Source organism: Nyctereutes procyonoides, unplaced genomic scaffold (genome assembly GCF_905146905.1).
Source record: "Nyctereutes procyonoides isolate TBG_1078 unplaced genomic scaffold, NYPRO_anot_genome, whole genome shotgun sequence".
In the NCBI taxonomy this organism is placed as follows: Eukaryota; Metazoa; Chordata; class Mammalia; order Carnivora; family Canidae; genus Nyctereutes; species Nyctereutes procyonoides.
Genome location: NW_026575146.1, coordinates 70,890,779 through 70,903,284, shown reverse-complemented (window position 1 = coordinate 70,903,284; position 12,506 = coordinate 70,890,779). Strand labels below are relative to the sequence as shown.

The window sequence follows — 12,506 nt, the reverse complement described above, 5'->3', positions numbered from 1 at the left end:
AGATTTTATTTATTTATTTATTTATTTATTTATTTATTTATTTATTTATTTGAGAGAGAGAGCACGAGCGCAGTGGGGGTGGGGCAGAGGCTGAGGGAGAAGCAGACTCCCCACTGAGCAGGGAGCCAGAGGTGGGGCTGATCCCAAGACCCTGAGATCCTCCACCTGAGCCACCCAGGTGTCCCACCCCCCAGTTTTTTGTTTTTTGAGCACTTCCTTACTCTTAACGTTTTGTCACTGCAAGATCCTTCAGGCTCATCTTGTATTCTCCTTGCTCCTGCCATGGAACAGCCTTATCTCCAAGGAGCCTTTGATTAGCAAGCAGTGTTAGAAAGGAGATAGGAGGGGACACTGGGGTGGCTCAGTGGTTGAGGGTCTGCCTTTGGCTCAGGTCATGAGTCTGGGGTCCTGGGATCGAGTCCTGCATCAGTCTCTCTATGGTGAGCCTGCTTTTTCCTCTATGTCTCTGCCTCTCTCTGTGTGTCTCTCATGAATAAATGAAATCTTAAAAAAAAAGAAAAGAAAAGAAATGAGATATGGGTGCTGGGTGTACTCCTTGCTCCTAGCATATCATTGCTGTTAGGCCCTCTGAGTAGACTGACCTAGGAAATCTCTGTTTACACATATATCCATAGTTTTCTCTTTATCTACCTGTCTACTTGCGTATCTACAGCTAAATATATGTTCATATGTCCCTGACTCTGATCCAGTACTTTAGGGTTCATTTTAGCCTCCCCCTTGCTTTTCTGTACTATCTGTATTTATCAAGTATTATAGCATGACACACCTTTGAAGAGTTTTCCTCTATTCCTCCATACTCCCATGCTCTCTGCACACCGCTATAACCCCCTCCCCCTGTCCTCATTTGTACCCTGATCTATTGCCCACCTGCTCTATCTATTCCACTCTGTCCCGCTTACCCAGACCTACAGCAGCAATGCTCACAGCACTTTAAAATATTGCACATGGTAAATATCATCTTCGTGGATTGTTGCAGGGGTGGGAGAAGTGAAAAAGGTGGAAAGAACTCCTCTCCTCCCACTTTCAGCCAGTGAAGGTCAAGAGGTTCTTGTATTCTTCCACATATGAGCACGTTACTGAGATACATGTGTGCATGCTGACTGTATGAATGTGATTACATCCATGGGACTGGGAACGGGAGAGTGGGGGCGATGTGTGTAAATGTGAGCGTATGCTTATTTTTGATGAACGTGTCCATGAGTGTGAGTTTGCCGTGGAGTGTGTGTAAGTGTGTGAGGGTATATGGCTGTGCATTTGAGTGTATTTTGTACATAGGCATGTGTGTTTGCCTCTGTGTGTAATGTTTGTGTATTTGTGTGTCTGTGAACTAAGAGTTGTCCACCATTATGGCTCTAATCTCTGACTTGGGTATGCAGAGTATTAGATAGTAGGCATGGATCAAATTGTGAATTTGTGTGTAGGGAAAACAAAGGATTAATTTGACCTCCTGTTTCTTGATTTATAATAAAAGCAATCAGAGCTCAATACTGAAAACTCAGCAAAAACACAACTGTGGAAAGATGTGGTAAGTACCCAATGCTATTTAAATGAGTATTGGCTCATATGAAAGTTAAAGGAATGTTAGAATCTGCCCATGTTAACCATCTGATCCTGGTGCTTTCATTTGTGAGGGTCTCATAAACTTCCTTTTTGTAGACACTTTTCTGTTTAGACTGTTACCACTAGGAAGATCAATATTAGTAAAGCATATTTTCCTAACAAATTTCCATATCATCTACATTTCCAAATAGATTGACCATGACTTGTGCAAATGAGTCCAATGATTCCTAACATAAATTACTGTTCATTCTCTTTGATTGTAACCCTGTAAATCCTTTTCAGGCACTTTTATTTCGTTTCTGTGCTTATAACTTCAAATGATACAGCATCTCAGTGATCTGAATATTTTTATTTATTTATTTTTTGATCTGAATATTTTTAAAAAGAACCCTATTTTGAGTAGAATTTCTCAGCGAAGCAGAGAATTCAGTGAAATTCAGATGTTTCACTAACAGCCCCTCACCTATCAGACCTCAGCATTTTCTGCCCTCCTCCTGAACACTTGTTTACCACCAGGGCTTGTGGAAGAGAGAGCCTCTCTCAAGCACTCAAGAGATGCTAACTGGGAATTTGTAATTGTTTTTTGGCAAGTGGCAAATGAGGCGAAAAATTTTTTTTCAACAATATTCTCAGTTCCCCAAGCCTGATCTCTCCCTGCCACCACAGGTGAAATGATTATTGCAGTATTGAGGAGAGGAGAGTTCACAGAACCACAAACCCGTAGCTTAGGATCTGGTTGCCTCCCTCCCATGTGTACTGGCTGCCATGACCTTTACATGGAGCCCACTGTCCTGGCAGCAGGAAGGAGTCAGTGTGTATTTTCTATTTCTTTTTTTTTAAGATTTTATTTATTCATGTAAGACAGAAAGAGAGGCAGAGACATAGGCATAGGGAGAAGCAGGCTCAACCACTGAGCCACCCAGGCATCCCTATATTTTCTATTTCAATTTAATAGGCGAGTCTATATTGAAAAGAGGCTTTTTTTTTTGTCCATATGGTTGTATTTCTCATTGAATCTTTACCTTGTTATAGGATGTGAAGAGTAAATCAATTTCTTACTTTGTGATGGTAATATCAAGTTCCCAAACCCCAAGTATTAATGATGTCATCCCCCATATTTTATTGCTTATTAACTTTCTCAAATACTTTGACCTATTTTTGAATTTTTATCTCTACTGATCTACATAATTTAGGAAACAACATGTTTCATAGAGCTAGCTATCCTTTTTTTCCTCTTTTTTATTTTTCAGAACACTTAACATGAGACCTACCATCTTAATAGATTAGGTGTACAATACACTGGTGATTATATGTACAATATTATACATATTGTATAACTCTGGATTTTATTCATCTTGCCTAACTAAAACTTTATCCTCATTTTTTTCAGTTTTTTTTTTTTTGCCTATCCTTATTTGTATTTTCATCTGTAAGATTTTTTTTTTTTTGCAATAACATGCCTAGCTCCAATGAGTAATTGATGGTATCTGTATCAGGACCAAATTAAATTTATATAATTAGCTTAGGGATTGATGTTTGATAATATGGAGTTTTCCTACCCAAGAACAGTGATGTGATTTTATTTTTGTTGTCTATTTTCATATATTTCAGAAATTTTACATGGTTTCTTATATACATTTGATACATTTTTATTGGATTTATTCTCAGATATTTTATTTTATTTTGTTGTAATTATTTAAAATTTTATTTTTCTGATCCTTTTGTAACTATATTCCCAACCCCCAAATATAACTTGCAAATTGTAATTTTTGTACATATGTGGGCATTTATTTCATATAATTTGAAGCCATGTCATGGGTTCAAATTGATTTGTAATATACTATCATTGAATTGCCCCACTCATTGGGATGATTAACTGCTATTCCCTTCCTATAATAAGAGCTACGAGGCAGAGAAAAGTCAAGGTGGAAATAAAGTAGATGTAAAAAGAAAGCAGCCTCCTAACCCACACCTGCCATAAGACAAACTCCATTTGGATAAACAGAATACATGAAAAGCATTTTTATTTCATCACATGTAATAGGGAAATCCTGAACCAAACATAATACCCCAAAATGTTTATTTTCTTACATAAAATTATATACATTTACTTGATGAAAGACTGCATGATCTCAGTGTAAAATACAAATAGGAAACCATGTAAAATAAAATCTATAAAAAATGACTACACTAGTTTTAATATCCTCTCATAAGCAGGATAACTTGAAATTTATAAAATAGAAGAAAATTTTAAATTAGGCATATAATATGAGCCAGCTGTAAGAATAAATACATATGGTCATTTACAATATATCTTGACTCACGTTTTATATAAAATAACTGAACATGGTGACTTCACCATGAGTTCATCAAACTGAACAATAAATACAGCCATCTTCTCCATACAGAATGTTACCCCGGCCTGTGGCCTCCAGTCCTGGAGTGGGAAGACTTACAGCCTTTTCAGTATCAAAGGGGAGGATATAAGCATGCTTACTTCACTACACTTAGAATACGCAAATACATATGAATTGCACCCTGATCTTTGTTCTCATAAAATAGCGCTTGGCTGTCTTAAGATTCTCAAAATACAGGAAAATGTCTAACATGAAATTGAAACTTCATCATCTCCCCATTCTGAGTCCATGTTTCGAGTACCTTTCCTAGGACCCCAAGTTCTATCACTTACTGACACCTTGTGTCTAAAACACGCCCTGCTGGTTTCTGGGACTCTGAGCGGTAGCAGGATTGTGGGCTCACCCCCGGAGCTGCAAGAGCTGCACGCACGGCTCTGCGACCCTAACCGAGCTGCGGCAGCCTAGTTCTGGCCCCGGGGAGGGGTGGGCCCGCGTCTCTACCCCGGGGAGCCCAGGGCTTCTCGTCCATCCGCATCTGGAGCCTGGGGCCCGGGGCCCGGCGGCGGGCCTGGGAGGAGCCAGCTCTCGGCCGGGAAGGCGTAGGCCGCCTGGTTGGCCATGGTGTAGATGGTCTGCAAAGCCGAGTACAGAGGCCCCCAGAGCTGCCGGAGTCCGAATTGCTCCTCCCAGGTCAGCGGGGAATGCTTCTGCAGCTCGCACACCTGAGCGACGTCCTGATAGATGGCCTCAGACAGGGCGCGCAGGGTGGTCACCAGTGCCTTCCGAAGTGGAGGCGGCCGGTCTCCCCGAAGGCTGTGTCTGCCCCGCCTGCTGCGCCCTGAGCCCCGCGCCCAGCGTCTCCCGGGGCGGGCGGGCGCGGTCCCCGGGCTCTCGCTGCTGCGGCAGTGGTCAGACGCCCTCCGTTTCTTCTTTTCCGGAGTCACACTGCCCTCATCTGCTGGAGAGGCCCCTGCAGAGGAAGCATGTGGATGAATGACTTGCAAGAGTGGACCCCTATTCCCTTGGGTGAATTCCACCAGTCTCCTACTCTGTTCGGCCCCATCTCCTTGATGCCCATCATGGGTCCCCAAATGCTCCCCTGATTCCAGTTTCCTAACTCCCTTCAACCACCCAACAACCCCCTCCATGCCGACGCCCTCCATATCTCACCTGCTTTCCTGTCCATACACCTCCCAGCCCAAAACAAGATCCTACCTGCTCTATCACAGGTGCTGTCACTGGAACTGATTTTCCTCTTCCTGGAGCCCTCCCAACTGGAGCAGCCTTCCAATTCTGTAGACAAAGTTTTGTGACTGTCTGCAACAGGACACCCAGGACACACCAGTCCATCCTGGGCACACAAGGATCAATGCTGGCAACCAAAACTACATCCCCATCTGTTCCTAGGATCCAGAGTCTGCAAGTCTCCCTGACCCGGGAGACTGAGTCAACCCATGTCCTGTCCCTCCTCCCCAGGAAAACGAATTCTTACCTGATCCAGAGCTACTGCTGTGTCTTTTGAGCTCAGTTTCCTTGGAGTTCTCCTCATCTGTCTCCGGCTCTGACCCTGGAGGAAATAGTTTAGGTGACTGGCCTCAGGCAAGGTCCACAGAACTCCCTAGTCCATCCCTGATCCCAATCGGTGGACAGTTCTCTCAACTGAGGTTGTTCAGCCAGTGTCAAAGGTGAACCAGAACAATATGGTTCCAGGGGATCATTGCCATGTTTCCCAAGGCCCCCCTGAGCGCTGGGTGACACTTCCTATCCCCTATCTCAAAATAAAATCCTGACCCCTAACCCCCCCTTCCAGCCCCCATACACAAACCACCGAGATTCCTACCTTGCCTTTGGGTGCAACCCTGTCTTAACAGGGAAGAGAACGTCTCCTCTTTTCCTTCGAGTGATTTCTCCTCCACATCTGAGCCTCTTTCTTTAGAGTTCTGCTGGCAGGGCATCTGGTCTGTGGGGTGTTGCATGGAGGGGCTGTGGGCGTCTATGCCTTCAATTCCCAAGTGCATCTTAAAGTCTACAGGGACGATCTTCCCTCTGTGACGTTCGGACACCCAAGTGTGGACTGGTTGGTAGGACCTGCCTTTTATAGCCCCCCCCAAGGGCGTGGCTTGCTCTGATTGGCTGGAAATATTCCATCTTCTTGTCACCTTTCAGAACCTGGACTGGTCTGAGAGGATGGATGTTGGGGGTTGTACTTCTGCTGCGGAGCCTCACACAGCTAAGGGTCCTTTGCAGGGTCCTGTCATGGTGTCAAAAAAGCAGGACAGCAAAACTAGGGGCAGAGGGATAGAAAAGATGGAGAAGACTCTTCCCTTTTTTTCTGGCCCAACTCCCAGTCACAAGTATTTAAGACCCTGCTAGATTCTGTGGCTTCTTCCCTGGTGAAATGAGAAGCGAGTGCTGCCCAAGGAAGGGCAAGAGGATTACGTAGGCTCATCAGAAGGGTTTCTTCCATATCGGTGAAAAACATGTTTTCAGTATCCTTCTCACTGATAATTTCATTCTATGTAAGTCACAGGAAAATCAGACTTAAAAAAAAATGTCTATGAGACCCATTATGCAAGTGGAGTATTTCTCTCCCATGTTCCCATCCTTGCCAAAAGATGCCCTAGATCTTTAAGGACTGACTGGATATCACCGTAGGAAAATTTACAAGTCAATCTTACCTATTAGTACATCTGACGAATACATCTTTGTATAAAAATGAAGGCAGCAATGAACTAAAAAGTATTAATGGTGAAGATAGTTGCCCAGTATTGATTTATCTTCTTTAAAGCTTTTAATATGGAAATTTCAAGCATTCACACAATAAAGGAAAATAAAGAGAATCTTTGTTTACACTTAAGATCACTTCAAAATATGTCATCTTTTTTTTTAAATTTTATTTATTTATTCATGAGAGACACAGAGAGGCAGAGACATAGGCAGAAGGAGAAGTAGGCTTCCTGCAGGGAGCCAGATGGGGAACTCAATCCCAGGACCCCAGGATCACAACCTGAGCCAAAAGCAGATGCTCAATCACTAAGTTGCTCAGGTGCCCCAAAATATGTCAGCATTTTGCCAATCTTAGATGATCCACTCCAAACTTTTCCTTTGTGATGGGGGTTGGGTGGGAAATGGAGCTGGAATACTTTGATACAAATCCTAGAATTCTGTATTTCTCTAATAATCAAGTTGTGAGCTATAAGATTGATCTCTAATAAATAATTACTCAAGGACATAAAAGATAATAAAAAGACTCCCAGGCATGACAAAACATGAGAGACTCCTAACTCTGGGAAATGAACAAGGGGAAGTGGAAGGGGAGCTGGGTGGGGGATGGGGTGACTGGGTGATGGGCTCCAAGGAGGGCACTTGATGGGATGAGCACGAGGTGTTATACTATATGATGGCAAATCGAAATTCAATAAAATATATTTTTTAAAAGCCTCCTAGAGGGATCCCTGGGTGGCGCAGCGGTTTGGCGCCTGCCTTTGGCCCAGGGCGCGATCTTGGAGACCCTGGATTGAGTCCCACGTCGGGCTCCCGGTGCATGGAGCCTGCTTCTCCCTCTGCCTCTCTCTCTCTCTCTCTCTCTCTCTCTCTCTCTCTCTATGTGTGACTATCATAAATAAATAAAAATTAAAAAAAAAGCCTCCTATACTAGCACAACACAAAATTATTTTTTAATTTATTTTTATTTTATTTTTTAAAAGATTTTATTTATTCATGAGAGACACAGAGAGAGAGGCAGAGACAGAGGCAGAGGAAGAAGCAGGCTCCTCTCAGGGAGCCCATGTGGGACTTGATCCCAGCACCGGGATCACACCCTGAGCCAAAGGCAGAAGCTCAACCGCTGAGCCACCCAGGAGTCCCTATTTTTATTTTAAATGTTTTAAGTAATCTCTGTACCCAATGTGGGGCTTAAACTTAAAAACCCCATGATCAAAAGTCACACATTCTACTGACTGAGCCAGCCAGGTGCCCCTATTTTTAAATGTCTTAACATCACCTAATACTCAGTTGATATTCACATTCTCCCGAATAACTCCAACACGTTTTTTTAAATGCATTTTTTGTTTTTTTGAACCATGATCTAAACAAAATTCCTACATTACTATTACTTACTATATAATTACAACTGGTACCTCCTGTCTGAAAATATAATTTAAGACCAGTTACAAAATGGAAGCACATACTTGCAATTAACATCGCTCAACAATATATCCAGAAAAAACTAATGTCTATCCATTAAAAGGAAAGGGAAATAATCCACAATTAGTTGGGGAAAAAAATTCAAAAAGACAATCAGTTAGTAAACCTGTGATGAATATTATGTTACATATAGCATTGCTGATAATAAAGAAAATGAAAATAAAACCACCACCATTTCACATACATACAAGTAGTGAAAATTCAGACATTACCGGGTTTAGCAGTGATGTGGGGAATTGAAGATTCTTTACAGTATGTAATATATGTTAGAATTTATTAAAGGCCTGGAAATGAGACTCATCAATTATAGTTGATATCAGATATACATGTTAGTAAAATAAAAATGCAGAGGAAAAGTAAACAGGAAATAATCTCTTTATATCTTGGGAGGGTGTGGATGTTTCAAGCAAAGTTGACTGAGTTGAGGTGATTAAGTTACTGCCAACGCTTGATAGCGGCCTCCTCCTACAATATAAAGGCCAGCTGGAGGGTGAAGCTTTCCTTCATCCTCATCCCTCCTCCATTATCTTGAATAATGGATCCTCCATTGTGCCCCATGGAATTTGCTCAGCATCCACAATCTGCGTTGATAAGGACAGCTGAATCATTCTCATCATCTTAAGACCTTTTAATCTTTTCCTCATTTGTCCCTATTTAAAATGGGTTGTTGATTGCATCATGAATTTCCAAACAGTTAACCGGCCACATGTCTCTGTCCCCTCCAGAAAAACCAATTGTCAAATAAAAAAATACGTCTTGATAATAACCTTTGAAAGCTGCCCGTGATGGATGTTCACTCACTGCCCACCTTCCTCTTCGACCCATAGATAATGTGCAAGGACTGTTGACAGGCCTTTGACACATGGGGAGGACTAAGAGGTATCCCATGATGGGGGCGGTGGGGAGGGCTTGTCTCCCAGCCCTTGGGCTCAGATGAGGAGGAGAGCCTGGGACCAAGGAAGTCTCAGCAATTCCAGACCTCAGGCATTTTAGGAAGACTGACAGAATGGACAAAGACAAAGGTGAGGAATCTGTGTCGTTGAAGCTATCCTTAGAACTAAAACCCGGGATCCCTGGGTGGCACAGCGGTTTAGCGCCTGCCTTTGGCCCAGGGCACGATCCTGGAGACCCGGGATCCAGTCCCACGTCGGGCTCCCGGTGCATGGAGCCTGCTTCTCCCTCTGCCTATATCTCTGCCTCTCTCTCTCTCTCTCTCTCTGTCTCTCTCTGTCTCTCTCTTTCTCTCTGTCTCTCATGAATAAATAATAAAATAAAATCTTAAAAAAAAATACTGGGGGCAAGAGAATGCCCATTACAAAGGAGATGGGGCCACGAGTGAAGGCACTGAACAGTTGGGGGAGAAGAACCAAGGACTCTTATGGCAGAACAGCGAGGAGGCCCATGGGGGGAGGCCCATAGCTAAACAACTGCTATGAAAAATCTTTACACAACTTGCTGCTGGGTGTGTAGTACTCCCCACCCACCACCACCCTTTCAGAGTCTTTAATAAAGGCCACATGGCTAACTAATTCATTTGGTCTTCACATGGATTCTTTCGGGTTGATGATGTTGGGGGCTGAATTCTATGTCTGTGTAGATAGAAGGCAAAGATGGGTTTTATGAGGAACTCTAAGTTGAGAACAGAGAAAATCATGAAGAGTATTAATCCCTGAGATTTGTCAAAAACTCTTGATGGATCTCCTGACCTTTAAGGTTGTGGAAAGGATGGGATCATAAACCAAGATTTCCATGGAGTGAAGGTAGACCCGTATGGTGTATAGGTTGGATGCAGAATAAATAGTCATACAAAATACTATGCATGATATGACAAGAGGGGAAGTGGAGAGTCCTCAGGACTGGAGAAGAGGGAGGGGTCAAGTTGGGTCCAGGATGGGTGTGGGGAGGGTCCACTTTTTTTTTTGCTCCAGCATCTGTACTTGAAATTCCTTCGTGACTGTTCCATCCCTCTGTGATGCAAGCCTGAGACTTTTGTCTCCAGCCTGCACTGTTAGTGCATCTCTACCCAAAGGTATGTGTTTCTGAAGACAGAAGACTGCTATGTTTTGTCTGAGGAGACTTGTGCCCCTAGCTGAGTTGAGGCTGGACTCTGTGCTTCACAGATCCTGTGTGGGGTGAAGCGCCTCATTCTGTTTCCCAACTGCCTAAGAGGAATCACTTTTTGAAAAAAAATCAGAATTTGGGTAAAACAGAATAATCAAGTGAGACAACTCTCCTCTCAGCTGCCAGAATTTAACTTTTCCACTTAATAATAAATTATCTTGCGATGAGGAGACAACATGAGGCAGGGATTCTCAGAACAGATTACAACATTGTCCTTCTACAAAGCAGTGTGAGCAGGGCTGAAGTTTCAGTGAGAACAGGGATAGATAGGGCTTCTGTCCCAAAGTCCCAATGTATCTCTGCATAGCAGAGCTCTCAAGGATGAAATCCAAACATAGTGTTTCCATCTTGGTTTAAGATTAAACAGAGTCCAGCATTTCCACTTTCAATTTCATCAGGACATAAAAATCCAAAGGGCAACATTTCCTGAAATGAAAACACATTTGGCAATGACTCAAGAGAAGACTTCTTAATTTGTCCCAAGGCAAAATGAGAGGTTTGTATAAACCGTTTCAGTTGACACACATGATCTGATTGACTCAAAAAATAGCTTTTTTTGGAAAATAAAATTCTTTAATTCAGTCTTAGATACTGATGGAAAGAGATAACATGAGATTTGTTAAACTACTATCAGTACAATACATTTGGAGAACACAAAACATACAGGTGTGGGAGCAACACAGATTGTCTATCATCTGTCTACCTATTATCCACCTACATGTGTACCTAAGAGGTTTTTAATCATACATAGTAAATGTTGTCTATTTCTCAGGAGAGAACAGAGTGATTTAGAAATGCACTTTTCCAATTTTCATGTACACAATAATTACATAGAGATCTTGTTAAATGGCAGACATTTATGTAGGAGATGCTGAGTGGGACCCAAGATTCTCCATTTTCAGATTTTTGATGATTCTGTATTGCTAATCTGTAGTTCACACTCTGAGTGACAAGGAATTAAGAGACTGAGGAAAGACTTAATGAATGACTTTGTAATCAAGAAATTTTAGAGAAATAATAGGGTTTAAGTGGTCTTGAGAAGAGCAAAAACAAAGAATTTTACCATTTATTATTTACTGGAAACCATTCTAAATGCTTTTCTAATTAGAATGCATAAAATCACAAAAATAATCTATTTTTATTTTTTGAATTAACTGACCATCACTTGAATGAGAATTAAAGGAACAAAGCCATTTTCAAAACTCATTAGGCAGGAACATCAGAAGTAGAGAAGTAAAGGTTTTTAAAGCCTAAAAATACAGTATTTTTAGAGGAAAACACAGTACTCCATCTAGGATGGGACATTTACCTGAAAGCCAGTCATTCCCCTCCTCCTACCCCCTCTCTTTCTCTTCCTAATCTCTGAGCTTCATCTTCAGATGAGATTATCTTAGAAATCATAACTGTGTTTTGAGAAATGCAGTCATCAATATACCCTTCCCCATGCCATCCCCACCCACTGGCAGAAGGACTCCCAAGTGAAGAGCTTTCCCTCTCTCCCCAGTCCTAAGAGAGTCAGGAGGCATGTGGGTGGAGAGTCTCACTGGAATGTAGACCCCACCCAAGGAAAGTCCTCACTGAGAACTCTCCTAAGCTCCACTCATCTCCTTTATCCACTCCATCCTCATACCCAGTCATCCTGGAATCCTTCTCTATGGCAAAGCCTGCTGGCTTCCAGGTCTCCTGGGGGTTGAAGAGCAGCATACCGCCTGTGCAATCACAGAATCTGGCCCTGGCTCTACTGGCATTCTTAGCATCTGAGCCAGGCTCTGATTCTGTGGATAAACAGAGCCATTCTTCACCTCAGTTTTCAAAGTCCTGTTTTCCGATGAGCTCCTTGCCTGGGGTTACTAAGTTATCCCATCCATAGAAAGATGCAGAATGGGGATCCCTGGGTGGCACAGTGGTTTGGTGCCTGCCTTTGGCCCAGGGCACGATCCTGGAGACCCGGGATCGAATCCCACGTCGGGCTCCTGGTGCATGGAGCCTGCTTCTCCCTCTGCCTGTGTCTCTGCCTCTCTCTCTCTCTCTGACTATCATAAATAAATAAAAATTAAAAAAAATTTTTTTAAAGAAAGATGCAGGGATCCCTGGGTGCCGCAGCAGTTTGGCGTCTGCCTTTGGCCCAGGGCGCGATCCTGGGGACCCGGGATCGAATCCCACATCAGGCTCCCGGTGCATGGAGCCTGCTTCTCCCTCTGCCTGTGTCTCTGCCTCTCTCTCTCTCTCTCTCTCTCTGTG

The 12,506-nt window shown here is 42.9% G+C and overlaps 1 protein-coding gene across 1 annotated transcript; it reads right to left on the bottom strand.

Annotated features, from left to right (window-relative positions):
• Positions 1–4,435: 4,435 nt before the first annotated feature.
• LOC129500086 (protein FRG2-like-1) lies at positions 4,436–11,969 on the bottom strand. Its single transcript, XM_055310216.1, has 4 exons — positions 11,844–11,969; positions 6,378–6,453; positions 5,431–5,505; positions 4,436–4,908 (listed from the first exon to the last, which is right to left on the bottom strand). Exons 1-4 carry the CDS (start codon positions 11,967–11,969, stop codon positions 4,436–4,438), a joined length of 750 nt encoding a protein of 249 aa, XP_055166191.1.
• Between the last annotated feature and the right edge of the window lie 537 nt (positions 11,970–12,506).

What these genes read in the sequence shown, in the direction of transcription:
- LOC129500086 (XM_055310216.1), bottom strand. Translation starts at nt 11,969, where the DNA reads ATGCTGCTCTTCAACCCCCAGGAGACCTGGAAGCCAGCAGGCTTTGCC. An exon ending in GGAGCTTAGGAGAGTTCTCA is followed by an intron (nt 6,454 to 11,843) that starts GTGAGGACTTTC and finishes TGACTTACATAG; the next exon opens with AATGAAATTATCAGTGAGAA. An exon ending in AACCCTTCTGATGAGCCTAC is followed by an intron (nt 5,506 to 6,377) that starts GTAATCCTCTTG and finishes TATTTCCTCCAG; the next exon opens with GGTCAGAGCCGGAGACAGAT.